Source organism: Heliangelus exortis, chromosome 4 (genome assembly GCF_036169615.1).
Source record: "Heliangelus exortis chromosome 4, bHelExo1.hap1, whole genome shotgun sequence".
Taxonomy (NCBI): Eukaryota; Metazoa; Chordata; class Aves; order Apodiformes; family Trochilidae; genus Heliangelus; species Heliangelus exortis.
Genome location: NC_092425.1, coordinates 42433528 through 42458784, shown reverse-complemented (window position 1 = coordinate 42458784; position 25257 = coordinate 42433528). Strand labels below are relative to the sequence as shown.

The 25257-nt window shown below is 49.8% G+C and overlaps 1 protein-coding gene across 6 annotated transcripts in view; it reads left to right on the top strand.

Moving 5' to 3' along the window:
- SHROOM3 (shroom family member 3) overlaps positions 1 to 25257 on the top strand; it is a 132535-nt gene that overhangs the window by 81160 nt on the left and 26118 nt on the right. For 3 of the 6 annotated variants that reach the window (XM_071744137.1, XM_071744139.1, XM_071744138.1), the window contains one exon: positions 20476 to 20595. In XM_071744137.1, the coding sequence (XP_071600238.1) occupies positions 20476 to 20595 (120 nt within the window). Of the gene's footprint in view, positions 1 to 5366; positions 5504 to 14507; positions 14533 to 19742; positions 19918 to 20475; positions 20596 to 25257 lie in introns of those variants that run through there. The other 3 variants (XM_071744141.1, XM_071744142.1, XM_071744140.1) reach the window with 3 other exon arrangements.

Below are 25257 nucleotides of genomic sequence, written 5' to 3'. Positions count from 1 at the left end.
ACTGTGACAGGCAGCACCTGGCATCCAGGTTTATGGTCTCTGTGATGTACCTGGGCTTTCTCATCCTGCCAATGAGCTGGGAAACTGGGTCTGTTCAGCCTTGAGAAGAGAAGGCTCAGGGGAGACCTTATTGTGATGTTCCAGAACTTAAAGGGGGCCACAAATCAGCTGGAGACTCCCTGGTCACAAGGAGTCACCTGGGCAGGACAAGGGGCAATGGGCACAAGGTGCTCCTGGGGAGATTCCCATGGGACACAAGAGGGAAATTTTTCCCCATGAGGACAGTCAGACCTTGGAATGGTCTCCCAGGGGAAGGGGGGGATTCCCCCACTTTGGAAAGTTTGAAGTCTCAGCTCTGTGGGGTGCTGAGAGATCTCAGATAAAAAATAATATCAGAAGGGTTGGAGCAGGGGATCCTTGAGGTCCCTTCCACCCTGGCACTCTGGGATTCTGGGATATCTGTCTTTAATTTGCTGCTGGTCCTCTGATGGTCTCATACTTATTTCCCTTTGTATTTTTAACTGCTCATTTGTGGGTATTGAGTTTTGTTTTGGGTTTTTTTGTGGTGACAAGAAAAAAAAGGAGAAAAAGTTCCCAGGTGAATGTCTGAGTCCCTCGTTTCCCCACACCACAGTTATTCCTGTCACCTCTGGTGAAATACATGGGGAAGAGGAGGTGGGGGGGGTTATTCATGGCATCCCATTGAAACTTGTGCTCGAGTTGTACCCTCTTACCATGTGCATACGTTGATCTGCTCATATGTCCCCAGCTGGAGGAAACATGCTGTGTTTATTCTGCTGGCACCATTACCAAGCTCATCAGTGGCATGAACTGAAGTAGGGAATTGCTTGAAAACATCCATGACCCTCAGAAAATCCCCCAGTCTGCCTTTGACAAGGTGTGCAGCTCCTGTTGCTTATGATAGGTTTTATTTCAGAGTGGTCACTGCCAGGGAACAAAGGGATGGCACAGCAAGTGGGCTGCTGTAGCCTGACCCTCCAAACATCACAGCCATGATGTGACAGCTTCTCCCCAGAGCTCTGGTTGTGATGGCTCCTGCAGCTGGATTCTAACAGTGATTTGCAAGAATGGTGCAAACGTAGCCCTAGAGTCTCCTCACCTGCTCCTAAAGGCAAAGAGGACAAGTGCACAAGGGGGGGTGTACACCAGGTTCTCTCAGAACCTTCCCCTGCTCCAGCCCCAGAGCTGCTGACAGCAGCCTGAACTGTAGCTAAAATGACACAGACTGGATGCTTTCTAGCTGGATCCCACCATGGCTGGGTGGGAAGGGGCAGTCAGGTAGGGGAGGTTTTTACCTCACCCATTGAACTCTTAATCAAATCCATCTCTGCTATATTTTTTTCAGCTTCTCATGGAGCTTGCATGTGGGGGAAGCACACTGGAGAGTCCAGCTCTAGTAAGTCAGAGGACATACATGTTCCAAGGCAGTGAAAACCCCAGCAAGGCTGAGGAAAATATGCTATGTGGGTGACTGGGGTTTGTTGAGGGTGACTGTGGGACCTCTATTGCTGTGCCTAAATAGGATTAAACTGACACTGGAAGTAAACACCAACCAGGAAACCAAAATCCTGCAAAAAATGTAAAAACAACCCTCTGAGTCCTCCCAGTGATGGTGCAGGGGGTCAGCACGTTTCCCTCCAGCCTGGCTGGATCCTGCAGGAGAAGGGCCTGTGGATTTTGGAATGACATTGCTGTCTAACCCAAAGAGAAGTCATGGCTGGCACAGGAGGGATGCCAGGTGTGGGCACTGCACCCCTTCTAGATGTGGCTGTCCCTCAGCCAGAGCTGCCTGCAGCACCTCAGCTCCCCAGGGGGATGTTTGCCCAACACCAGTCTGGAAGGGAAGCTGTGGCCATCACTCCAGGGTGTCAGGGCTGGAAGCTGTGTTCAGGTTTTCCTTTTGTCTGCAGTGTGTGCTTGTTATGTTCCCTCCTGGTTAATTCCCACCAGGACTTGCTGCCTCGGGGCAAGTACCTCTGCTATCACAGGTTCATAATGCTTAAATAAATATTCCAAGGTTATGGGCAGCCTCGGGTTTATGCTACAGGGAGTCATTTTTTTTGTGGTTGTTTTTATCACAGAAGAACAAACGTTCATGAGCTTTTATGACTACATCCTAAAAAAGGACTTTGTTTCATTGCCTGGTAACTTCTGGGAAACTGTTTACCACTCGGTATCTCTCAGAGTTGCTGGCCAAGATGCAAAGTACACTTGAGGTGTTTAAAATCTCAATAAAACCATCTGGACTCATTTAATGAATCAAATTATTGTGGGTCCATCTGGCTCCTAGTGGACAGATCCAGAACAGGTGATGTACACTGCATATGCTGCTGTGGGAAAACACAGTTTTCCATGTAGCTTTCCAGCCAGAGAGAGAAGTGACACTTGGGAGAGATGATAGCAGAAGTCATACAAGCAGGAGCTCTGCAGATCCTCCTGCTGCCTTGTGGATAAAGCTGTTGGCTTTTTATCTGGGCAGTGGAGGTGTTTGGTCCAGGTCAGAAAGGGACCCTTGCCCAGAAAGGGAACTGAGGGCAGGCATCAGCTGAGTAATCTTTCCTCACCATTAGTACCAGGCTGCTTGGTCCTCTTTCCAAAACCTGACCTTCCATGCCATAAGATAGCTGCTGAAATGATTAACTTGTGGTGGTGGTGTATCCCCTGCAGCACAGGAGGAGTAGGGTGTTGTTCCCTCCTGGAAACCTGGCTGGGCTGTTACTGCACTCAAAGTCATCACAAAGCAGGGCTGTACCCAGGGTGTGACAGCACACCAGGGATGCTACACAGAAACATTTTTCAGGAGAAAACACAGGTGGAAAAATCCAGGAAATGCTATTTTGCTCTGAGAGGTGCCTCTTCATGATGGGCTTAATAATTACAATTTACAGCTAATGCTTAATGCCTTTATATCATCACATCTCACATCCTGATTTATCATAGGTTCTGTGATTTATGCATCTTATTATATGTTAAGCATTTTCAGCTGGTGGTTATGAGCTGGAAGCTGGAGAAAGAGATGGCAGCATGAACAGTAGCACTGCCTGAGCAGAATTTAACCTGGCATAGATGCACCCCTGCACAAGGCTGTTAAACCACTTTTTATTATTTTGGGGAAGGACAATAATTTAGTTCAGATGAGACCGACAGGAACCATTTAAGCTAAGACAGAATAAGTTACTTATCAACTGAAATAAAACTTTCTGTGCAGCCTTTTATGATAGCCTAACGGTGGTGAATCAACAGCCTCAGGGAAGGCTGTGCATCCCAGGGAACAGGATCCCTTCCCACTCAAATTAAGGGCACATCTCTTTTCCCTACTCTCTAAAATAATAATTTCTCCCTAGGGATACTTTTGGATGGCCCTTGGATATTCCTGGATAAAAGATCCATTATGGGCCAAGTACTGCTGTTGTGAAGAGCAGCTTTTCCAGCACCTCCTTCAGTCAGCTCTTTGGAGTCAAAAGGTATTTTTCAGGGAATATGATCCTTGGACACCTTCCCCTTGGACTTGCCATATTCTCTCTGTTAAAGGCTGTAGTTTCAGAAGCAGGGGTTGTATTTGCATCCGTGTACAACTCCAAAGAACAAGGGTGAACATGAAGCCACCTGTCTGGAGGAAACAGCTACCAGACAAAAAAAAACCCAACACAAGAGTCCTAAAGGAGGATACAGGGCAGAAAGGGAAAGGAAGGTGTCTGGGTATGAAAAGGGCAGGAAGGTGGATGGCAGGTGGCAGGGAGGGAAAGCAGAAAAATATTTCATCTGCAAAATCTGTCATCACTAGGAGGAAAGTGAAATCCTGCAGTCTTCAGCCAGGCAGACTTCCACAACACACATTGTCCTGGTCACTTTAATTCCTCGACATAAACCGGCTCAGTAAGAGCACTGTCCTCATTTTACACCAGCCAAGATTAGAAGTTACAGTAGAAATACAAATTCCTGCTTTAAACTTTAACTACTTCCCCTCTGCATAACACAAATCATTCCATAACTTGGAAGGGTTGTTGGGGTTTTTTTAGGTATTTGTGGCAAAGATGAGAAATGAGAAGGGTTTATTTATCTTGTCTCTTCCTGCCATCTTTCTTCATGAGATACAGCAGCCCAGTTTCAAGTAGCTTTTAAATTAATTGAGTTTCTTGCTGGGGCTGGTGAGGCTTTCTCTCCAGGGCAGCAGGGCTGGGATAGTGCAGGATCACTGTGCCATCAGAAGCAACCTAGTGGCTCTGGTGTGTGGGATGGTGGGTCTGGGATTTTAGGACAGGTCAGGGAAGAGATGGCTGAGGAGGGAGCCCCTCAGGCTGAGTCCATGGTGGTGGCACCCAGAGGAGCCATGCAGGGAGGGTACCCAGCCAGCTGAAATGCTGATCTTCTGCCCCCACATCTGGCCATAAAAAAACTCAAAGCAGCCTCAGCTGGTGCTGCTTCACTGAGAGATGATCCAGGTTTCAGCTCCCTCTGGTGCAGGCTGTGGTGACCAGTGACAGGGCTGTGGTGATCAGTGACAGGGCTGTGGTGATCAGTGACAGAGCTGGGTGACTGGTGACAGGGCTGTGGTGATCAGTGATAGGGCTGTGGTGATTGGTGACAGGGCTTAGTGATCCATGACAGGGCTGTGGTGATCAGTGACAGAGCTGTAGAGCTGCAGGAAGGTGCAGGCTGTGATGGCCACTGGCCAGGGCTGTGGTAAAGGGCAGGTTATGGTGGCTGTGGCCAGTGGCCAGGCTGTGGTGAGGCTGAGGCTGTGGCTGTGTCTGAGGTGGGGCTGTGTCTGTGGCTGTTGTGAGGCTGAGGTGAGGTGAGGCGAGGCTGAGGCTGTGTCTGTGGTGAGGCTGTGTCTGTGGTGAGGCTGTGTCTGTGGTGAGGCTGTGGCTGTGGTGAGGCTGCGTCTGTGGTGAGGCTGCGTCTGTGGTGAGGCTGTGTCTGTGGTGAGGCTGTGGCTGTGGTGAGGCTGTGGCTGTGGTGAGGCTGTGGCTGTGGTGAGGCTGTGGTGAGGCTGCGTCTGTGGTGAGGCTGCGTCTGTGGTGAGGCTGCGTCTGTGGTGAGGCTGCGTCTGTGGTGAGGCTGTGTCTGTGGTGAGACTGTGGCTGTGGTGAGGCTGTGGCTGTGGTGAGGCTGCGTCTGTCTGTGGTGAGGCAGTGGAGCTGTTCCAAGGCCCATGATGCGGGGGTTGTGGCGGGCCGCGGGCTGCCCCTCGGCCTCGCTTCCTCAGCGCGGGTGCTGAGGGGAGGCGGGAAGCGAGGGGGCAGTCCCCGCACCAAGACTTTGAGGAAGGCTCCGCGTCGCAGCCCTCCCGCCGGCCCCCGGCAAGGCCGCTTCTCCCGGGCCAGCCCCGGGGCTCCGGCGGGGCGGTGCTGGGGGCGGGCTGCCCGCCCTGGCACCTGCCGGGGGCGGACACAGCCGCTGCTGCCGCCGGGATCCGGCGCCTTCGGCCGGGGCTGCGATCGCGGGGCCGCCGCCGGGAGCTCCCGAAGCCCCGAGCACGGTGAGTGAGGGATCTGCCGGCGGGGAACCGGGGGATGGCGGGGGAGAGGGCGGCTGAGGGTGGCGTGGTGGACGGTGACCGAGCCCCGGTGAGGCCGAGGGCGGGCAGGGCAAGGCGGGTAACAAAGGGCGGTGGCCCCGGAGCCCGGCTGGCACCGGAGGAGCCTCCTCGGGGAGGGCGATGGAGGCGGCTCGTCCCGTCCCGTCCCAGGTGCTGGCTTCTTGTTCGGTGTTTTTGGCAAGAAGGGCTGCAGGATCAACCCTCTATCCGCATGTGGGAGCTCGGTGCTCGCAGGGATTCTCCAAGTGTGGTTTCAAACCCGTCTTTGTGGGTTTTTTCCTCTAGGATAGCATCATCCGGCTGCCTGGCAGCTGGGCGAGGGATGCGAAGTTTGAGGGGTCCCTTTTCACTTTCTCCCGGGGAAATCGCTGGGCAGCTCAGCAGCAGGAGGGTTCCTCTTTGCCCGCACTGTGTGGCTGTTGCCTGTGTCAGTAAGCAGAGCGGTGTTGTGAGGCACACACCTCCCCCCGAGAGACTGGGGCAGAACCTAAGAAGTTTTCTCAGCCGGCTGGGGTGACCCACTGACTCCTTAAAATGGTTAAGCACACAGTTATATTCAAATGTAACATTATCAGACAGCATCTTTGGACATTTAGGAGGAATGTGACTGACAGATCTTGTTTGCCTTCACTCCAATTTTCTCCTTAATTTCTTCTGCCCCACAGAAGACCCACAGCTCCATTTCTCTCAGTCCCTGCTACAAAGCCTTTTAAAGACCGACCAGTATATTCTGCCTGTATGTAGCCTTAGATTTTCTATCCATTCCGTGCTCCCTGCTCATAAAGTGACATCAACAGCACCCTTCAAAGCATGTGTATTTTTCACCCCAAACCTCAGTCATGTTTTGTCCTCTTTTGCCCAGTGGGTGAGTCCCAGCAGCCTGGTGTATTTTCTCAGATCTTGCAAGGTACTTGTCAAGGTTTTCCTCTGCTCCAACATGAACTGTTAGGGAAAAAGGAATGTCCTAAAGCTCCTTTGACTAGGAGAGGTGAGGTTTGGCCAGTCCACACTTGGGATAGAGGTGCTCCTGCAGTTCTATAATATGGGGATTTAGAGGATTGGGAATTTGTTGGCCCATACTGAATGGTGCTTGGCACCCGTGGTTCTTAAATTGAAGAAGGGAAGTTCAGTTTGATTGAAATAAGGATTACTGTAATTTTTCTGGGAAAGCTGAGGCTGTCATTTAATAATCACTGAGGCTTTTCTTCCAGAGATCAGCAGGCAGGAGTTTAGGTATAAAACATTGCTGTATACAGCCAGGTCCAGCCTCCTTGGCATCACTCTGCCAAGAAGAGAGGTCTGTGACCACAGCAGGTGGGAGTCCTGCTTCTGGGTGACAGGCAAGCTGTGATTCTGCAGGAGCCAACAGCCTCATCAGATGTCCCTGTGTTCAGTAGGTGGCAAAGAAGCAGAGCCTGGATTTTTTAATGAGAATAGTGGTGTGATGTAAAGCCCTTTTCCCACTGCCTAGCGGTCCAGCTCCTGGCAGCAATGGGGGAAAAACCATGCTTCTTGCAGCAGGATGTAATCAGCACTGGTGAGCAGATGGACTCAGGAAGGGTGCTGAGGGAGCAGCAGTGAAAAAACATCCTTTATGTGTTTGTGTGGTTAGGGAGGACCCTACTTTAATGGTGAGCCTGCTGGGTCAGCAATCATCCTTCACCCCTATGTTTGCAGAGCATCTGGCACAGTGGGGCCTGGTCCATTCCTGGGCTTCCTCACCTCAGTGGCAGTGTAAGTGGCAGAAATGACATCAAATGGGGTATTTTGTAATGCCACTCTTCCCTAGCCCTGTGTGATTCCCACCAGAATTCCTAGCCTGGCCAACTAACATTTGTTTGGACAAAGTTAGTGGGGCTGGCACTGAGTGTTTGGTAACTGGCTCAATGGCCTTTGGACATCCAGTTGGACATCACAGTACTTCTGCTTCTGGAGTGGTGTTATGGCTGTAGGAAAAAGGGTGAAGGCTGAACCCCTGTTTTGGAGGCCCCAGTTCAACACACACTTAATTTTAAACCTGGAGTCTGCTGACTTGACTCTCAGCATGGGTTACAGCTAATGTGATGAGTTCTCAGTGCTGTCAGTATCAAGCTGGCTGACTTTAATGGGTGTGACAGGAGAGAATGGCTTCTGGTCAGCAAGATCAGGCCTGCTGTAGCCACACTGAGTGTAACACCAGCCTTTCAGATGCTCAGGATGCTGGGAAGAAAAACCTGTTACCAAAGTGGAAATGGAATGATGCCCATTTTTGCTCCCCGCAGACCGAGCCCCAAATCTGTGACAGGTCAGACATTTGAAATTAAGTACTAATTGCCCATTACAAATGCTTATTCATGAATGTCCCCAAGTGGAAGGTTGTTTGTGCTCTGGATTCCTGTAAGAGTGCAGTAGGGAGTCTTGAGTCTGGCCACACACAAAGACCACCTTTATAGCAGCAGGCATACAAGCAAGCTGCACAGTGGGGATAAAGTGTATTGCCCTGAATGAACAATTCCTAGAGCTGGGCTAAACTCCTGTAAACCAGGGGAGGGACAATGAGAGTGTTTCCCTAATTCTTGTACCAGTTTTAGACAAGCCCTGACTCTGCTCCAGAAGAAGGATTTCACAGCCTCCTGCTGCCCCAGCCATCCCCACAGCCTCCGGGACAGTGACAGTCAGAGGGTGGTCACCCTTCTCCTGTCACCACAGGGTCCTCTCTCACGTGGGTGCAACAGAGATGTCCCCCAAGGGCCATTTTTCCTGAGGAGGCTGTGAAGTGTTTGGTTTGCATGCACACCTTGGTGAGCACTTCCCTTTTCTGGTCAAGTGCAGGGTTGAAAATAGATGATGCACTCCAAAAAAGCCAAAGTTGCAAAAGGATATAAATGTCTAAAACTTGCTGATACCCAGGTGGAAAGAAGAGACACTTAAGAGCAGACTGTGTATGTTGGAGGGGGTGATGTAAGGAGGTGATTTTCACTCTGCTTGACCAAGTTTAAGTGGAGTGAAAGCTTGGCTGGCTGTGATGTGATGCATCCTTGCTTGCATTCAGCTGAGAGTCACTTCTCTAATGCTTTACATTCTTGAATTAGTGTCACTTTCCTTTGGGTTTGAAGAAACCTGACACATTTCAGTCATCAGTTGTTCTGGATGGAAGAGGGCTGGGTGTTCTTTTGATGGAGCAGCAACTGCAGTCAGCGGCTGTGTTCTAGTGTAGGGAGAAGGATCAGAAGGGTGGGGTTGTGCCTTTGAAAGAGGAATCTGACCAAAATGAACCCAAGCCACTGCACCCTGATTGGATTTCATCATGTTGTGACTTCAGAATGCCTCCAGCATCCTAGCAACTAGGGCAAAAATTTGAGAAATGTCCAAAAGTTACAAGGACACAGTTCCTTATGGATTATCAGTGTAGCTGCTTTTAAAAATAATCTCCTCTTTACTATTCTTTACTATTCTTTCAGCAACTTAAAGCAGGTGTCAGAGAAAAGTATTTGGGCAGACAATAAAAATAGCTGTGCCAAGTGCTCCCCAGCAGTGACCTGATCCTCTCTCGTGTGTTACAGAGGGTGCAGATTCCTTTGCAGTTACAGAGAGGCTCCAGGCTGGAGACAGACTCCATTTCAGACTAATTTAAGTGAAGTACGTGATGATAACTGAAGTCCAACACACAGAACAGCTCCATCTCTGCAAGATGGCTGCATCCAAATTGTGCTGGGGCAGCTTGGGTTTCCCTGGGTGGATGGGAGCAGATCTGTCCTGTAAGGCATAGCTCTATAGACTGAGCTACAGCCCTGAGGGAAAGATCAGCCCTGGAGTGGGGCTTTCTTACTGTTGTGTTTTCTTGTCTAGGCAGGGGAAAAGGAAACCAGAGTGTTCTGCAGCTCACAAGGTCTTTTTAAGCAGATTTCCCAGCATTTTGTCAGTGAAGGGTATATGTTGGTCCAGGCTGTTCCAGGCAGATTATTAACTCCCAGAGGGCAAGGAATAGGGTAGCAAGCACTAAAAAGGAACAAGAACACACAGGGGTAAAAGAGGGCCTAGAAACAGTGCAGGAAGAAAACCAAAATGTTGCCTTTGTCTCAAGTGAGGGGCAAATATAAATCCAAATATCTTCCCTGAGCTACATCAGTTGAAAGTCATGGCACCATCACTGTGTTTCACCCAGTGTGATGCAGGGGAAAGCTGGGTCTGCTCCTGGGCTCTGGCACCTTCAGCAGAGCTCCCTGGCAGCAGTGAAGCTGTGCTGGTTGCCTTCTCTGGGTCGGTGCTCTGAGCATACCCTGCAGCCCGGTGTATACCACCCCCCAGGGGCAGGAATGCTCCCAGGGAGAAGGAGAAGCTGCAAGGTTTGAAGTGGCTCTTGCCTTGTGAAATCACCGTTTGATTTGTTTGTCTTCCTCTGCAGACGTCTTTGGCCCCAGAGCTCTCTCCTATGTGCTGATTGGAGTGCTCGGTGCTCTGCAGTCCAGAGCTGGGATGGTGCTGCTCTGGGTCAGGGCAGAGAGCACTTCAGCCCACAAAGCCTCTCTGGAGCAGAGGGAGATGTGTGTTGAGAGGCAGACTGAAAGGAAAAGATTTTATGGGGTCTGGTGGCTTTGTTGTGAAGGATGCCAAACCTTCCAAAGCTGGAAACCGTGCAGAGCAAAAAAAGGAGCTTAGTTTCTAAGTGGGTAATGAGTAGTAAACTCATCTTGTTTCTGCCAAGGGTTTTGCTGGGGTGATGCTGGTTAATGTCATGTCCTTTCCCCAAGGCTATCTCCTTCCTCTTCCGTCTCACCAGGCTCAGTCTGACACTATTTATTAGGCTACTTGTCCCTGATTTGTGAAGAATAAATATTGACACTGATGGCTGCTTAATAGGATTTGGGTTTGCTCTTTGCTCTGTGAAAGAGTTTGGCACTTCTGACTCAAGTGACAATTTGTGTTTGGGATTGGCTCCACTAAGACTTAATTTTGGAGTTGTTGTTTTTTGGTTTTGTTTTTTTTTTAATGAGGGCAGTCACAACATGCCCTGTGTGTGAGGAGAAGCTAAGACTGGGGGTATGTATTGCTCCCCTTTTTCCTATTGACTTCCAGAGCAGAACCATCCACACTGTGGCTAGGGATCACTTCATGTCCTGAAGGAAGATGTGGCTTCTTTTGAGAGGGTGCTGGTGTTCACACTGGGGAATAGTGAGTTTACATGTGAGCTTCCCAACAGCCTTCTTCTGCTTGGCTGTGGAAGACCTGAGAGCTGCAGGTCTGTGAACTCTGTGCAAAATAACCCTGCAGGTGCTGCAGGGACTGGGTTTTGTAAAGCAGCTGGCCAAATCCTTACCTCCCTGGTCAATCTTGACTCATTTCTCACTTGTAGAAATTTCCTGCTGAAGTCCTGAGGAAGTAAATGGATGCTGTGTTGAGTAAGGGACTCAGGAATTTGTCTAGGAAGAGGTGGGAGGGTGAGATGGAGAAGAGGCTTGTAAGGAGCAGTTCATAGTCTGGGAATTAGGCATTGCTACACCCATGGAGATGCCTGTAAAATGCACTCCACCCCTCAAGCCACAGCAATTAAAGTCTGGGATAGCAGGAAACACTACACAAATATCAGGTGGGGGAGCAGAGAGACAACTTGGCTGTAGGTTTGTGTTGGTTCTTGGTGCTGCATGTTCACCATGCCTGTGACAGGTGTGAATATGAAGCTTTCTTCTGCCCCCTCTGTGTAAGTACTTAGCTTGTCACTCAGTACCAACACTGGGGGCAGTTTGTCACAAGCCATCTGACTTCAGTAACATCCATGTTTTCAAAGAAAAAACTTCTAGGGTAAAATTTCAGGACATGTTCCTCAAAGTGCAATGGCATCTGCAGGCCAGGAAGAGAGATCCAGCTGTGGTGGAGGAAGAGATTAATGCCCTTGCTTGCTCATCAGTGCCAGAGATCTCACCCATCTGCCACTGGAACAGTTTGTGTAAGCACTCCCTTAATCTTTAGCTTTAAACCATTTAAATTGCTGGTCTGAGCTGACCTAGTTTGGTTTGCCTCTAACACATTAGGAAGTGTTCACTCAAACCACTGCACCAGCAGATGAAGTCTGGCCCCAGCTCCTGTGTGCTCGTGGAAAAGGTCCTGGTGAGGCCCACCTTGCCTTCCAGGTGGGCTCTGTGCCCCATGGCCAGGTCCCAGGTGGGCCACATCCAGATCCCTCCTAGGACAGCCCTCCTGTGTCTGGGAAGTACCACTCTGCTGAAGGGTGAGTGTAACAAGAGTCATTCTGGGAAAAATAATCTTCTGCTTATTATATCTCTGTCTGTGAACAACAATTTATTCAGCATGGAGGGCTTGTAGTCTTCTCCCATGGAACCTTTTGAATTTTCCTGATCCTCAGGTGGAAACCAGTCCTATTTTATAGGAGTATGACTTTTGCTTCCTTCCAATGCTGCCTGTCTTTGGAGGAGCTGCCAGTCTTTCTTTTTTGTTTCATTTACACTTTACAGCTTGTGCTTTGTTATGTAAGGAAAGTTAATGTTGGAATTCATACAGAATAACTTCTGATCAGTATGATTCAGCTTTGGGATACTCTGGAACCTGTAAAGATAATGTTGGTGTTTTACCTGTCCCTTAAAGGGACAGATGTGTTAATGATCCTTCTGCTTGCATGGGCTTTTCTTTCTGGGCACCTCTGACTGACAGAGCTGATCAGTTCTGCACTTCACAGAGACTTCATCCCAACCTTTTATGGACAGTTCTGAAAGGTTATTCCATGGACTAATGTCTCCTGGTCCTGAGCAGCCCATGGAGAGGGGTGACACTCTGATTCCCCAGGCAAATCCCACAGCATCCCCAAAGGCCAATGTGGCTTCTTGGCTCTGAAAACACTCAGGAGATTTTCAGTAATGGTCAAGAGCAAGGATATAGCTAGTCCTCTTAGTTCTGGGGTAGAACAGAGTGAAAATGCAATTGGTCTGTATTTTTGCTTTTATTTTCACCTGTTTTCTAAAGGGTATAAATCTGAGTGCAAGGTGCAGGGAAGCATTTCACTTACAAGTAGAGCCAGGGTGCAGGGCAGACTGCACTCCACTTTTTGGTGGTGGTTCCATGTGCCAGGGCAAAGCAGTTGTGACCTCTCAGGTCTCACTGCCTGGGCTGATGAGTTCTCCCCTGAGCAGGCAGAGTGCTGCTCATGGTGTCCTAACATACACCAGCTGAAGATGAGTCTTTTACTCCCATTGAACTGCATCCTGAATTACTGCTTTTCAGAATTAACCAAATTACTGCTTCAGAATTAACCAAAATCCTAGAAAGATTTGGGCCAGAGCATCCCAGGGCACACATCCCAGCCCCATGTGGGAACAGCAGGAGGCTGTAAAGGCTCCTCAGCATGATGGACAGAGGGAAATCAGACCACCAACAAGGTGGGTTTGTCACCTTGTGCAGAGACAGCCAAAGCCCAGCTACGTGCAGAGCTGGTGCTGCAGCATTAATTATTACAGGAATTATTATTACTCCTCTCATCAAAGGAATGAGCTGTCATGGAGCAGTGAATACCACCCTGAGCAGGCAGGCAGTCTGGGTGGTACTGAGGCATCAACACTAAGCTCTAATTGACTAACCATAAACTTCTATTACAAAAAAAGCCAGAAACTGAGTAGGGATAAAAGCTAATTTCTCAGCCCTGCAGGTTCTTCCTTCCAGCTAAAGTCCAGGTCTGGTTGGCAGGGCCAGGCAGGGAGCTGTGGCCTCTGAGGGTGGGCTGGGAGCAGAAGAAAAGCCCCAGTGCTCCAGGGCTGCCTGCACCCTGCATTCTCATGTGCTGGCTGAGGGGAACAGCTGATGCAGAGAGCCTCCGTGTAGGGTGCCTTGAAAAGGGTGAAGTCTCTGGGCTGGAGGTCTGGGTGCAGTGGAATGCCTGTTGTCAAACCTAAAGAGCAAAGCTAACAGCTCCATACTGTGGGCCTAAATGCATCTGGCACCAACCAAAAATGTGCATGTGAGTGCCTTTCTAAGTACCCAGTAATCCTCCAGGGCAAAACGAGGATTAGGTCTCTCCCCCAGACAAAGAGGGAGTTCATTTGCTCAAAGAACCCTGGGCCAAATGAAGTGAGGAACCCAACTGAATGGGAACACTCCTTTTCAGATTTCTGCTTGCAAACAGGTACAGAGCTGGAGCAGCTTGATTGTGTGGGGCTGTGCAAACAGAACACAGCCAGATTGTGGGATTGAGGTCAGGGCAAATAAAACCCATCCAATCTCAGAGAAAAAAACCAAAAAAATTGAAGGATATACAGAGAAACACAGGACAAGTGGGACGAGCTGGTATTGCATAGGCAAAATGTGGGCTCCTTTCTCCTCATTTTTTCTGGGTGGACCTGAAGGTCAGTGCTCACTGAAGTTCTTTAAGCTGGAGTTGCATAAGTGAAGAGCCCTGCCAGAAGGAAAGCTGTGAGTCTGAATTAATTCCAAGTGCCTTCTTGGCCTCTGGGATTCTGTGCCCTGAAATGCCACGTGTTTGGCATGACCACATAGGAGCCTGAAAGTGATGGGTGCTTGGATGGGACATCTCTCCATCTAAAATTTGCCATCCCTGAGGGTTTCAACCTGCCTCTTCCCCATCTCAGGTGAGGGTGGCTTGAGATTTTACCAAGGAACTGAGAGACTTCTCAGCTGAAGCTGTAGTCCAGACTCTGTGCCCTCCAAGGAAAAGTTTTGGTTCAATTTATGAGCATTTTCCCAGATATTTCCATCTGGTCCTGGCTCTTTGCTTGGCCTGGGGGTCCCATGAACACAGACTCAACACCCCATGTGTGTTCTGTCCAGAAGAGGAGCTGGTCCTTTGTGACACTCAGGGCACTTCCACTCCAGCCAAAGGAGATTCTGTGATGGATCTGTGGATTACAGGCTATTTCTGGAGCAGCCACAGGAGGTAACAAAATAAGAACTACGTAAGCAATCCACTCTTCTCACCTCAGGAGGAGCAGGAGGACCTGCAAAGCAGCATGGCCACAGGAGAGTGCAAGGTTGGTGCCCAGGATGAGTGTGGTCTCTCTGCCCTTCTGCAGCTGTGCCTGGGGAGCCCTCTCCTTAGCAGCACGGGGCAGGCAGGAAAGGCTCAGGGTTTGCCAGGAGATGGGGGGGAATTTCATGGAGGCAGTGTTTTCATTCACAGGGAGACTTAATTCCAGTCATCAGCTACCCGGAGCTTGCCTGTCACCTGCAGGGTGAGGATAGCCAGAGGTGAGGCTGCTGAATTCTCCTTGTGTCAGGGGTGAGCTGGGGATCTCAGGCTGCCCTGTGACATGTGGGGTGCTGTAAGGATAAAACAGCACAGCCTTAACTCCTTCCTCACCCTCCCTGCCTGGCTGGGGGAGCTGAGTGCTGCTTTGTTACCACTTCTGATGCTTGTGTCCCTGCTGTGCTGGTGGCTGTGGCTGGGGAAGGGGGTTGCCTCTGATGTTCTGATTTAAAGGAAAGGGGAAGTCTCAGAAAATGCCTACAAATGGCTGTAGAACTTTGAAGAGGAGTTCCTTGCTTTCAAAGTCAGAAACAGCGTGTGAGCACTTATTTTTCTAGGAAAGCTTCTCATTCTGATAGTGCTTATTAATACTCCTGTTGATCCTGAATGACTTAAAAATCAGAATTTATGCTCCATCCTCCCTCTAGGAATAACACCAGGCTTAGACCTAATGAGACATTAAAAACTACTAAACCTATTAACATTTGGAGGTTTGATCCTCTGGGACTTAGGTCTTCTATTAATGTGGCTGCAAACCTGGTGTTAGTTTGAAATAAATAACCATGGCTCTGAGAGGTGGAACCATTAGATAAATACTCATTTTGCAAGATTAAAAAAAGACCTTTAATCATTTTTAAACACAGTTCAAAGTGTTGTTTATGGATGATCTCAGCTGTATCCTAAACTCCTACCTGGAACTACAAAGCAGAGCAGCAGAGCACAGGATGGTTGTGCAGACAGAAGGGTAAGGCTGGTGTGCTGGAAAAGAAATGCTCTGAGCAGAAAAAACTTGAGAAGTTGAGTTTTATACTGCTTCCCTGTGTAAAATCTCTCTTCTCTTTGCCCAGCCAGGCAGCTGAGCTCACTCCAGTGTTTCCTCAATGAGAGCAATGATTTATGGTGCTTCCAGTACTCAGGGAACTACTTCTATGAAACATGGAATTTAATTAATTGAGATTTAATGTTTCTGGAATGAAATTAATTGAGAACAAATATTTCTGCAGACCTTGGCTGAAATTGGTCATCTGGTTCAGACATAATTTTGGGGGTATGTGCTGGGCAGAGCCACACACCCCTGATTGTCTGGGCTTGATTTAGGAAACCAATCTGTACTGGAATGTGGAGATTATAAATAAGGATAAAGAAGACTGAAGAAAGTGAGAAAGAAGAGCCCTGAAGGTTAAGATAAATGGTATGGAAGGTTTCAAGTGTGCAGGTATCTGAGGTCAGTGCAGGAGGCAGATGGGGCAGGCAGGGGAGGTCAGAGTTGCCTTGGTCAGCAGCAAAGGAGCTCCCTAAAACTGAGACTTGAGTTCAGGGATGAGGTAACCAAGCTGGGGGGCAGTGAAACTTCAGAGGAGCAGGGTTTTCTTTAAAAAAAAAGGCTTAAATCTGCAGCACTGTATTCTTTCACTGTTTGTTGAGCAAGCATCAGGACAAAAATCCTAACAGGCTGTATTCTGAGATGAGGGAAAAGCTGAGCAGAGTGTCTTTGTACAGCTACTCATTAACATGTGTGGTGCTAAATACCAAAGGCACCATGGAAGCAGCATTATAAATAATGATTCATAATTAAACATGAACTCTGCAGGAAAGGGAAGATTTCAGAGGCAGCTGCCAGCCTCAGGTGGGAAGTAAAGGAGTTCTCAACAGGCTGTGCTAGGTTTTCTGCCTCTCTCTTTGGAGCTCTAGAAACAATAACAAGGGGAGCAACTGCAGGCCACCCCTTGTGAGGGGTACTTTTAGCTATGCAATTGCCAGGAGGCATTTTTCAACATCCCCAAATAAAATGCAGCCTGAACCTTAAAGAGCATCCCGGGGGCTGGGGGCTGTTGCATGCTGAGCCCTCCTGGGACAGCTCAGGCTTCAGGAAAACCCTCACTCTAAGGAGAAGGTGACAGCCAAGACACAAGGTAGGCCCTCAGCATCTTTGCACAGTGGTGGCTGTTTCCATCTTCTGGTTAAAGAATTATCTTTATTAACCCTCTCACTAGAGGCTCCATCTCTCATGTGTGTCTGCTTCACTGGTGGAAGGATCCTCACCTCCTGCCTTCCCCACCAGCCCTGATTAATGATGTTATTTATAGTCTGGCTGATTACTTTTCAGTGTCTCATTGAGGCCCTTCCACCCAGAGCTCAGTAATTACAGTTTTTTCAGAGGCTCGGGAGAAACTCAGTTGCATTTCCTTCTTACCCCTGAACAACAACCCCGGAGCCCATGCAGACACTAATTAATGTTTCTTTGTCTCTGTGAGGTAAACCCCAAAGCTATGCATGCTGCCAAGCAGGGGTCTCTCACTGAGAGGGGGAACACCCAAGCTGCTGGTACCCTGCTGCTGCTGGTGGCTGCTGCTGGAGAGGGACAGACCTGCCTGGATCCATACAGGAATGCTTGGAAGTGACTTAGAAAGCTCTGCTCACAGCAGAGTTCAGAGTCTGTGTTGTCTCTTGCTTTCCTCATGTATTTCACAAGCTGGTTTGTTTATTTGTTTGTTTAAAAAACAAAAACAACTCTTAAGTTCTGAGAGCTGTGGTGACAGGGAAGCTGTAGGTGCTTACTTCTTTACATCAGTTCTCAGGCCACTGATGATTCTTTTTAAGGTATTTGGCACTATTTCCCAGTCCTAAATATTGTTACTGGCTACTTTGGAGATAGCTGAGCAAAGGGAAGACCTGAGCAGCTTTACTCACTGCAGGAATACAGCCCAGGAGAGCCCAGGTCTGCTGCTCAGGGAGCAAACAGGGATGTTACAGCGAGTGGTGCCAGAGATGGGTTAAGCATCTCCTGGGAACATGGCAAAGATCTTCACTGTGTCAGAATCTGCTTTCAAACAGGTTGAAGCAGCACTGGGAACTGTCTTGGAGAAATCACCTTGACTTTGTGTTTGGGTGGTTATAGTGCCCTGGCAGTTGGTGGGATGCCTTTTTCAGCATTGCCCCTCAAAATCAGCAGGAGCCAACAGGCATCAGTTCTGCAAACAGGGCTGCAGGGCCAGGTCACCCAGGTGTGGTCACACTCCTCCCCTATAGACCAAGGACCTGTCACCCCAGCCTGGGAGGGGGTTGCAGGTAAACTGTGTCTTCTCTTCATGGCCTTGTTGGCAAGCCAGGAGGTGTCAGGTCCCTTGTGTGGGAATGAGTCCTGAGTCAAGAGTTGCCCCAGAGTCAAGACAAGTGCTCTGCTGATCTCCTTTCCCCTCTGGTGGGACCCTGGCACTGGGACACCTCTTCAGGATTCAGCACCAGATGAAGCAGCTTTGCCAGGAGTTTGAGCTGTGTATAAACACTGCCAGGGGCTTTCTGGGGACCCTTCTCACTGAAATCTCTCAGGGACAGGGTTATAGGGGCTGAAGTGCAGTTCTCTGGGGCTGGGACCATGTCTCTGGTGTTTTCACACAAAGTGTTAAACAGGGGGCTTTATCCTCTGAATCCTGCAGCCATAAGTATATTTTGCCTACAGAATTGTGTACTTTAAATTGTTTATGTACAATCTTTCAAATCATCATCAGTAGCAGGTCTCCTGTCCTTTACTTTGCAGTGAAATCTCCTCTCAAAATCAGGAATTTTTCACGATGAACTCAGTAAGCAAAGTACTCTGGAGCAGGCAGCACTTTTGGGAGCTCCCAGGAGTTGTGTTCTGGTGGGGCAGGGCTGGTGCAGGGGCTTGCTTTTTGGTTTGGTTTTTTGGTTGGTTGTATGTGAGGTTTGACTTCGCCTCTGAGGGATGGCAGAGATTTGTCACCTGGAGAGAAAAGGCAGCTAAGGCAGGAATTGGGGTAAAACTTGGGCAGAATCATAGAATCATAGAATGGGCTGGGTTGGAAGGGACCTCAGAGCTCATCAAGTCCAACCCTTGATCCACTCCCCCCGTGGTTCCCAGCCCATGGCACTGAGTGCCACATCCAGGCTCTTTTGAAATATCTCCAGGGATGGAGAATCCACCCCTTCCCTGGGCAGCCCATTCCAATGCCTGATCACCCTCTCCAGAAAGAAATTCTTTCTCATGTCCAACCTAAACCTCCCCTGGCACAACTTGAGACCTCTTGTGCCCTCTTGTCTTGCTGAGAGTTGCCTGGGAAAAGAGCCCAACCCCCCCCTGGCTCCAACCTCCTTTCAGGGAGTTGGAGAGAGTGATGAGGTCTCCCCTGAGCCTCCTCTTCTCCAGCCTCAACACCCCCAGCTCCCTCAGTCCTTCCTCACAGGACTTGTGCTGGATCCCTTCCCAGCCTCCTTGCTCTTCTCTGGACCTGCTCCAGCACCTCAATCTCCTTCCTGAGCTGAGGGGCCCAGAACTGGACACAGGACTCAAGCTGTGGCCTCCCCAGGGCTGAGCACAGGGGCAGAATCCCTTCCCTGGACCTGCTGGCCACGCTGTTCCTGAGCCAGCCCAGGATGCCATTGGCCTTCTTGGCCACCTGGGCACACTGCTGGCTCCTCTTCAGCTTCCTGGCAATCCAGACTCCCAGCTCCCTTTCTGCCACTCTGTGCCCAGCCTGGAGCTCCCCATGGGGTTGTTGTGGCCAAAGTGCAGGACCCGGCACTTGGAATGTTGAACCTCATCCCGTTGGGGCTACACCTGGCTCCAACCTCCTTTCAGGGAGTTGGAGAGAGTGATGAGGTCTCCCCTGAGCCTCCTCTTCTCCAGCCTCAACACCCCCAGCTCCCTCAGCCTCTCCTCATAGGATCTGTAGGATGAAGATAAGCAGGGAGAGAAAAAAACCCAAAGCACCAGAACAAATCATTGTTCCGGACGGGTCGGTTTCCCTGCTGGAGGTGAAAGTGTGGGTGCTGTCCCTGCCGTATCTCATCCCTGGTGTGAGGTTTAACATTCCTGGGCAGCACGTGGGGAGGCCGGAGCGGGACACACAAAGCCGGGGGTGGCCTCTCAGCGGAATGGCATCCCAGCCATCCCAGCCATCCCCAGACACGGATGCCCGCTAAGCACGCAGCGAGAGGCAGCCACGGCCGTACCAGGGCTGAGGGGAGGGGAACGGGGGGGGTTCGGAGCCGGGGGGTTCCCCCGGGAAGCAGAAGTTTCGGAGCTCTCCCCGCAAACGGGAGCGCTGGGTGCTTGCGGGCTCCCCCCGGGGCCGGGGCGGGGGGAAGGGAGGAGCTGAAGTGATGCTTCCAGCACGGCTCTGGGATTCCTGCCTGCCGCCCATGGAGCGGGGTAAATATTCCTTTGGTAATTTTGTGGAAATATCGGTGTGTGTGTGTGTGTTGGGGGGGGGCAGGCTGCTCTTTCTCGCTCTCACTGTGCGGACCTTTCTCTGAAGCTTTTCTCTGGTGTGCTCAGAGCCTTTCCTGAGCTCTCCTGCCGTGGTTCTGTGGGGAAAGGGCACAGCCCACAGAGGAGCCCCTGAACTCCATGCTGAGGGGTTTAGAGTCCCAAAATGCAGATGGAGGACAATGTGGCACGGATGCTGCAGCTGATCTCTCTCCTGCCTGCTGAGAAGCGGCTCCGTGTTGTTGCGAGGGGCACTGGCAGGGGATAGAGGAGAGAAATTCTCCCTCTCACAGCCTGTCTGCTCCGTGGCAGAGAGCAGAGATACACGTGGCTTTCTGTGGCTTTTTCTTTGCACTTTTTAAAAACTAACCTGATGTCTCTGCCTTGCCCCTTGGGGCTGGGTATTGCCTGCTTTCCTAAAATCCTTACTAAATGTAAAATACAACAGCCGAGGGGTTTTTTGCACGTCGATGTTTACATGGCCTTGGTTTCCTTTGACAGGGACACACACGCAGCAAAGGGATGCAGCATCCTGTCCCCCAGCCTGGACTGCCTGAGCCCTGAGGGTCAGCCCAGCAGAGCCACATGGTCAGGAGGAGTTAAGTTAAGACTGAAAACCAGGTAAGGATGCCTGTATCTGTGTCCCTGTCTGCTCTGCCTGCTTTGTGGCTCCTGTTCCTGGAGAGCAGCTGGCAAACTCCATTTCCCTCTTGCAGGAGTGAGGGTGGCAGTGATGTTGGAACAGAGCAGCCTGAATCCCCATTGCCTCTGGTGTTAGGCAGTGGAAGAGGTCCAGGGCAGTTTCTTAACCTCACACCCACCTTTTCCCAGAGCTTCCTTGCCCTCAGCACAGTGCCAGGGAAGTGAAGTCACCTTTTGGGCTTAGAGTCAAGCATCAATGTTGCTGGATGCCAGTAATATCTACACAGGGCTGGGTCTAAAATAGTTTCTGCTTGAGCTGCCAGTATGCCTGAGGGTGAGTGACTGAGAATAAGTCCTGGAAAAGGTGTCCTTTCTCCTCAGAAACTTTTGTCAGTGGTGGCAAAGAGCATCAGAGATGCTGGACCAAAATACCTCCACAGAAGTGGGGTGAGCCTGCTGTGGGGTCTGGCTTTCCAAAAGCACTTGGCTGCTTCTGAGTCTGAGTTTCAGTGGGAGTTTGGCACTCACGACAGTGCTGCTGAGTGCCTATCTGCATTTTTTAATGATAAAATGTCTTCAGAAGTCAGTTTCCTGAATTGCTCTGCCTCAGCTGGTGTCGTGTGACCAAATCCTACAGCATTTACTCAGGCAAAGCTTGTGCTGGCATCAAAAGAGCCTCTTACATCAGTCGGGTGGTAATCTGGATGACCTCAGAGATTTTTTTGTGTCTCAGTCTTCTGAGATTTGCACCATGAAGTCAAAGCAGAGACATTTATTGGCAACAGTGCTTTCAGGCCAGACCTTGAACTTATTTGAAGTCCAGCAGCTATAGTGGCCTGGTGCCCCTGGGTGAGCAGCACAGGTTGAAGTCACATCCTGATCTTATCAGCAAGGATGCACTTGTGGAGCAAACTCCCTGACTCAGTGGAGGTGCTTCAGCTTTTAGCCAGTGCTGACAGACACTGACCCTGCAAAAGCAGGAGAAAGGGCTCAGCTCTTCTGCACTGTCCCTGTGTGCAGCCTCACTAAATTTGTATTGCTTTCCTCCAGATAAGGATTTGGGCCATAAATTAAATCTCTTGTCTGGAGCAGATTTTGGAGGCTGAGGTCTCTCCTCAGACTGACTCTGTCAGGGAGAGCTTGATCTCAGACTGGGGTGCAGAACTCTACAGGTATGGGAACAGGAGCTCCCATACCTCCACCACACTCCTATGGCAATGGGTTACTTTGTGCAGGCCCTCTGTTAATCCCTTTTTGGGGTTGATCTGGTACCAGATCTTTGCAGAATCCTCAAAGTTTAGCATTTCACTTGGATTAATTTCCTCTGGGTGCAGAACCAATGTTTTGCTTTACTTTTCCTGCAGCCTCAGAGGCCGTGTCCCTGTATCCTGGTTTAACTCAGGCTGGAGCATTGTTACAAACAGGAACTTGCTTTAATGTGTAAGAATCTGAGTGTGGGAGGGTATTTCAGACTCAGCAGCCTTTTCTTTGTCCACAGCACCAGGAGCAATTCCCCAGCTTGTTTACTTTTTGCAGACTCACCCGAGCTGTCAGCAGTCCCCATCTCTTTCTGAAATTTGGGGTGATGAATGAATGTCCTTAGTGCTGGAGCTCAGGACTGGTTTCTCAGGTGCTGTTGCAGTTCAGCAGCTACAGAAAGGAGCAGCCCAGCTGCTGTTCACCCTCCCAAGAATGGGCTCAGCAGTTGCCTCATTTCCTCTGCTGCACAAAACAAAGGAGGCCAGGGCGGGATCCCCATCCGGTGCAGCCACATCACTGCCAGGGGAGATGGGAAGAGTTAGGTCTAGAAATTCAGATGCAGAGGTGTCTTGCACCATGAAACTGTTGCAAAGTCCTTTATTAGGGAGTCCCCTTCTCTGGAGATATTCAAAACCTGCCTGGTGGCAGTCCTGTGTGATGTACTCCAGGTGATCCTGCTTTAGTGGAAGAGTTGGACTGGGTGATCATTAGAGGTCCCTTCCAACTCTGATAGTTCTGTGAATTCTCTGAAAGTTTCCCTGAGGCTGAGGACAGGTTTCTTAGCTGTTCTGTGCCTTGGATTGTGTTAGTTCACTGAAGATTTGCTGTTTCACCAGTGTAAATCCCAGTGATACACACAAGGACAGGTGCCTGTCCCACCTGCTCCCTGCAGCAACAGTTGGAAGGTGAATTCCTGGCTAGGAGTAAATCATGAGTTCACCTGACTAGCTGAAAGTTTAAACTCTCCTTGATACCCCTTGCTTTTTATTATTTTCTTGCAGTACCTAAAGGATCTTCTCCTCTCCTGTTTATCATCTCCACATTAGCCCTTTGGGGTTGAATTTACTAACTTTCCCTGGGATGTGTAGCCCTAGAACCCAAGAGGAGAAGCCAGCTCCTGGCTGAAGAGCTTGCCCTGAAAATCCCCTTGGTTACCTGCAGTGACTCAGTGTCCACATTGGGTCTGGATAATCAGGCTCACAGGGCAGCATTTCTGCTGCCAGCCACCAAGTTCCTCCTAAGCAGTGAAGGAGGCTCAGAAAACACATTCCTTCCATTGTTTCTAAGCCTCTCCTGTTGCAAGTTGCTGTGTGTTTGATACCAGGGTGTGAAAGAATCTAAGCTATGCTTGTTTTTCTGTCTTTTTAACTAATTTACTGACTGGGGAAGAATGAGGAAAAATTATTTGAATTAAGCCCAGCAGGCCAAGTCATCAGTATGGATAAATCAGTGCAGCCACAGGCAGGGGGAACCACTGCAGGGTCTGGCTGCTCTGAGAGATGAGGTGAATGCCTGGAGAGGAGAGGAATAGGGTCCTTCTCAAAGACTGTCAGGCAGTCAGCTGTCCCTTTTCCACGTCTGTTCTTTCTTCCCCTTTTTCTGGTGAAGGAAGCAGAGTAAAATTGCAGCTAGAAGAGCACAGTTGCAGAGAATCTTTAATCCACTGCCCTCCAGCTCCTCACACTACCCTACACATGCTCTAGGTACCAGGCAGGAGGCTGTCTTGGCTTCTGCATCTCTCAGCCACAGGCCTGTGGGAACAGTGCAGATGGAATATCCTGGTAGCAAGTACTTTGTCAAAATAGAGATCTGAGATACTCTTTATTTTTTCACTTTTTTACTTTGGGAAAGTCTTAATCTGAGCATAAAGAGGGGTGAAGGGTGCAACTCTTCCTTTCCTCTATAGTTGAGGAAACACTCTTGCCCAAGATCCATGACATGAAGTATCATTTCTTACACTTTGTCTCTTTTTAATGAGTTCTCCTTCTTTTTAGTCACGACTGTGAAAGAACAGAGCCCACTCCAGATCATTCCTGGCCTGGAATTTAGCAGAAGGGCTCTGTGAGCCTGAACAGCCAGACTCAGTGAAAGGCACATCAAGCTGATGCCATTCTGGACCAACTTCTTTCTCACTGGCCTCCTCTGTTGTGCTTAAATTTAGAACCATGACTGAGCCCTAATGAAGAGCGACACTGCTTTGAGGAGATTGTGGCCTCTGTTGAAATCCTAATAGGCTTCTGAGTGCTTTAGTTTTTCCTCCATCTCCTGCTTCCCAGGCACAGGGGCTGCAGCAGCACGTCTGTAGAACGTGTCCTTGTTCTGCCAGCCCTCCTTTTGGATGTGGCCATGGTGGAGACAGGGCTGTACCCCTGGAAATTCAGGTGGTTCTGTGTGCTTTCTGTTGATGCAGGTTCCCAGTCACCCCTGGAGGGTTCACATGAGTGTCTGTGCTCAGGATCTCTGTATGAGGAGCTTACTGCTCTGGGCTATGGCTCAGGGCACACTACCCCTGCCACATGCTGCTTGTTAGTTGAGAAACATCACTAGCTCCAAGTCTTAACCACTGCAAGGATGATGTGGTAAGGATGGGCACTGATTGCATGAGCATCAGTCTCCCACACAGCTGCTGGGGGAGGGCACATTCCCAGGGTCTGCAGGGGCACACAGTGACCCTCCAGGCCATGGATGGGTCTCTTCTCTTTGTCTTCCCATCTTTCTTGGGCATTGCCAGCAGCCACTCAAAACCCTCCTGCAGGTCAGGGAGAGTGTGGCCCTGTGACTGCTGCTGCTGCCTGGATCCACAGGTGGGTTCTGCTCCTAGGGAACACATGTTTTTCTTGAAAGGTTTTGCTACCCCTCAGCATTCCCTGTCTCTGCTGAGGGTTTTGGGACAGAGGAAAAATGAGCACGAGGTCAGTGGCAGAAGAGGAAGTGTTTGTAGATGGTCTGTGTGCAGCCAGCTTGCACATGGGATTGGCAGATGTGAGACTGATGCAAACCTAACTCCCTGCAAGTTCTCTGGGCTTGGTGCAGTAGCAGTAGATAGATTTACTGGGACACTGATGACTCTTGAGCTGCTAATTGGTCAGCCATCACATCCCCTCCCTTGCTTTGACTCATTAGCTTCCTAAAATGTTGGTTTACACCCTGGTGTTGTCTGCAAGGATAAAATTCAGTCTGTGTTTCCCAAGAGAAGGTGCTTCCCCTGTGAAATCATTCTTTTCAGTCCTCAGCATCTTGCTTTGCTGCTGTCTCACTGTGTCAGATCTGCACAGCAGGGACATCCCATGCTGTGCCCCAGGGTCCTGCTCTGTCAGCAACCAGGACGTGGCAGGGAACTGCTTCCTTTCTGCTTCTCATCCCACCATAGAAACTGGTCCT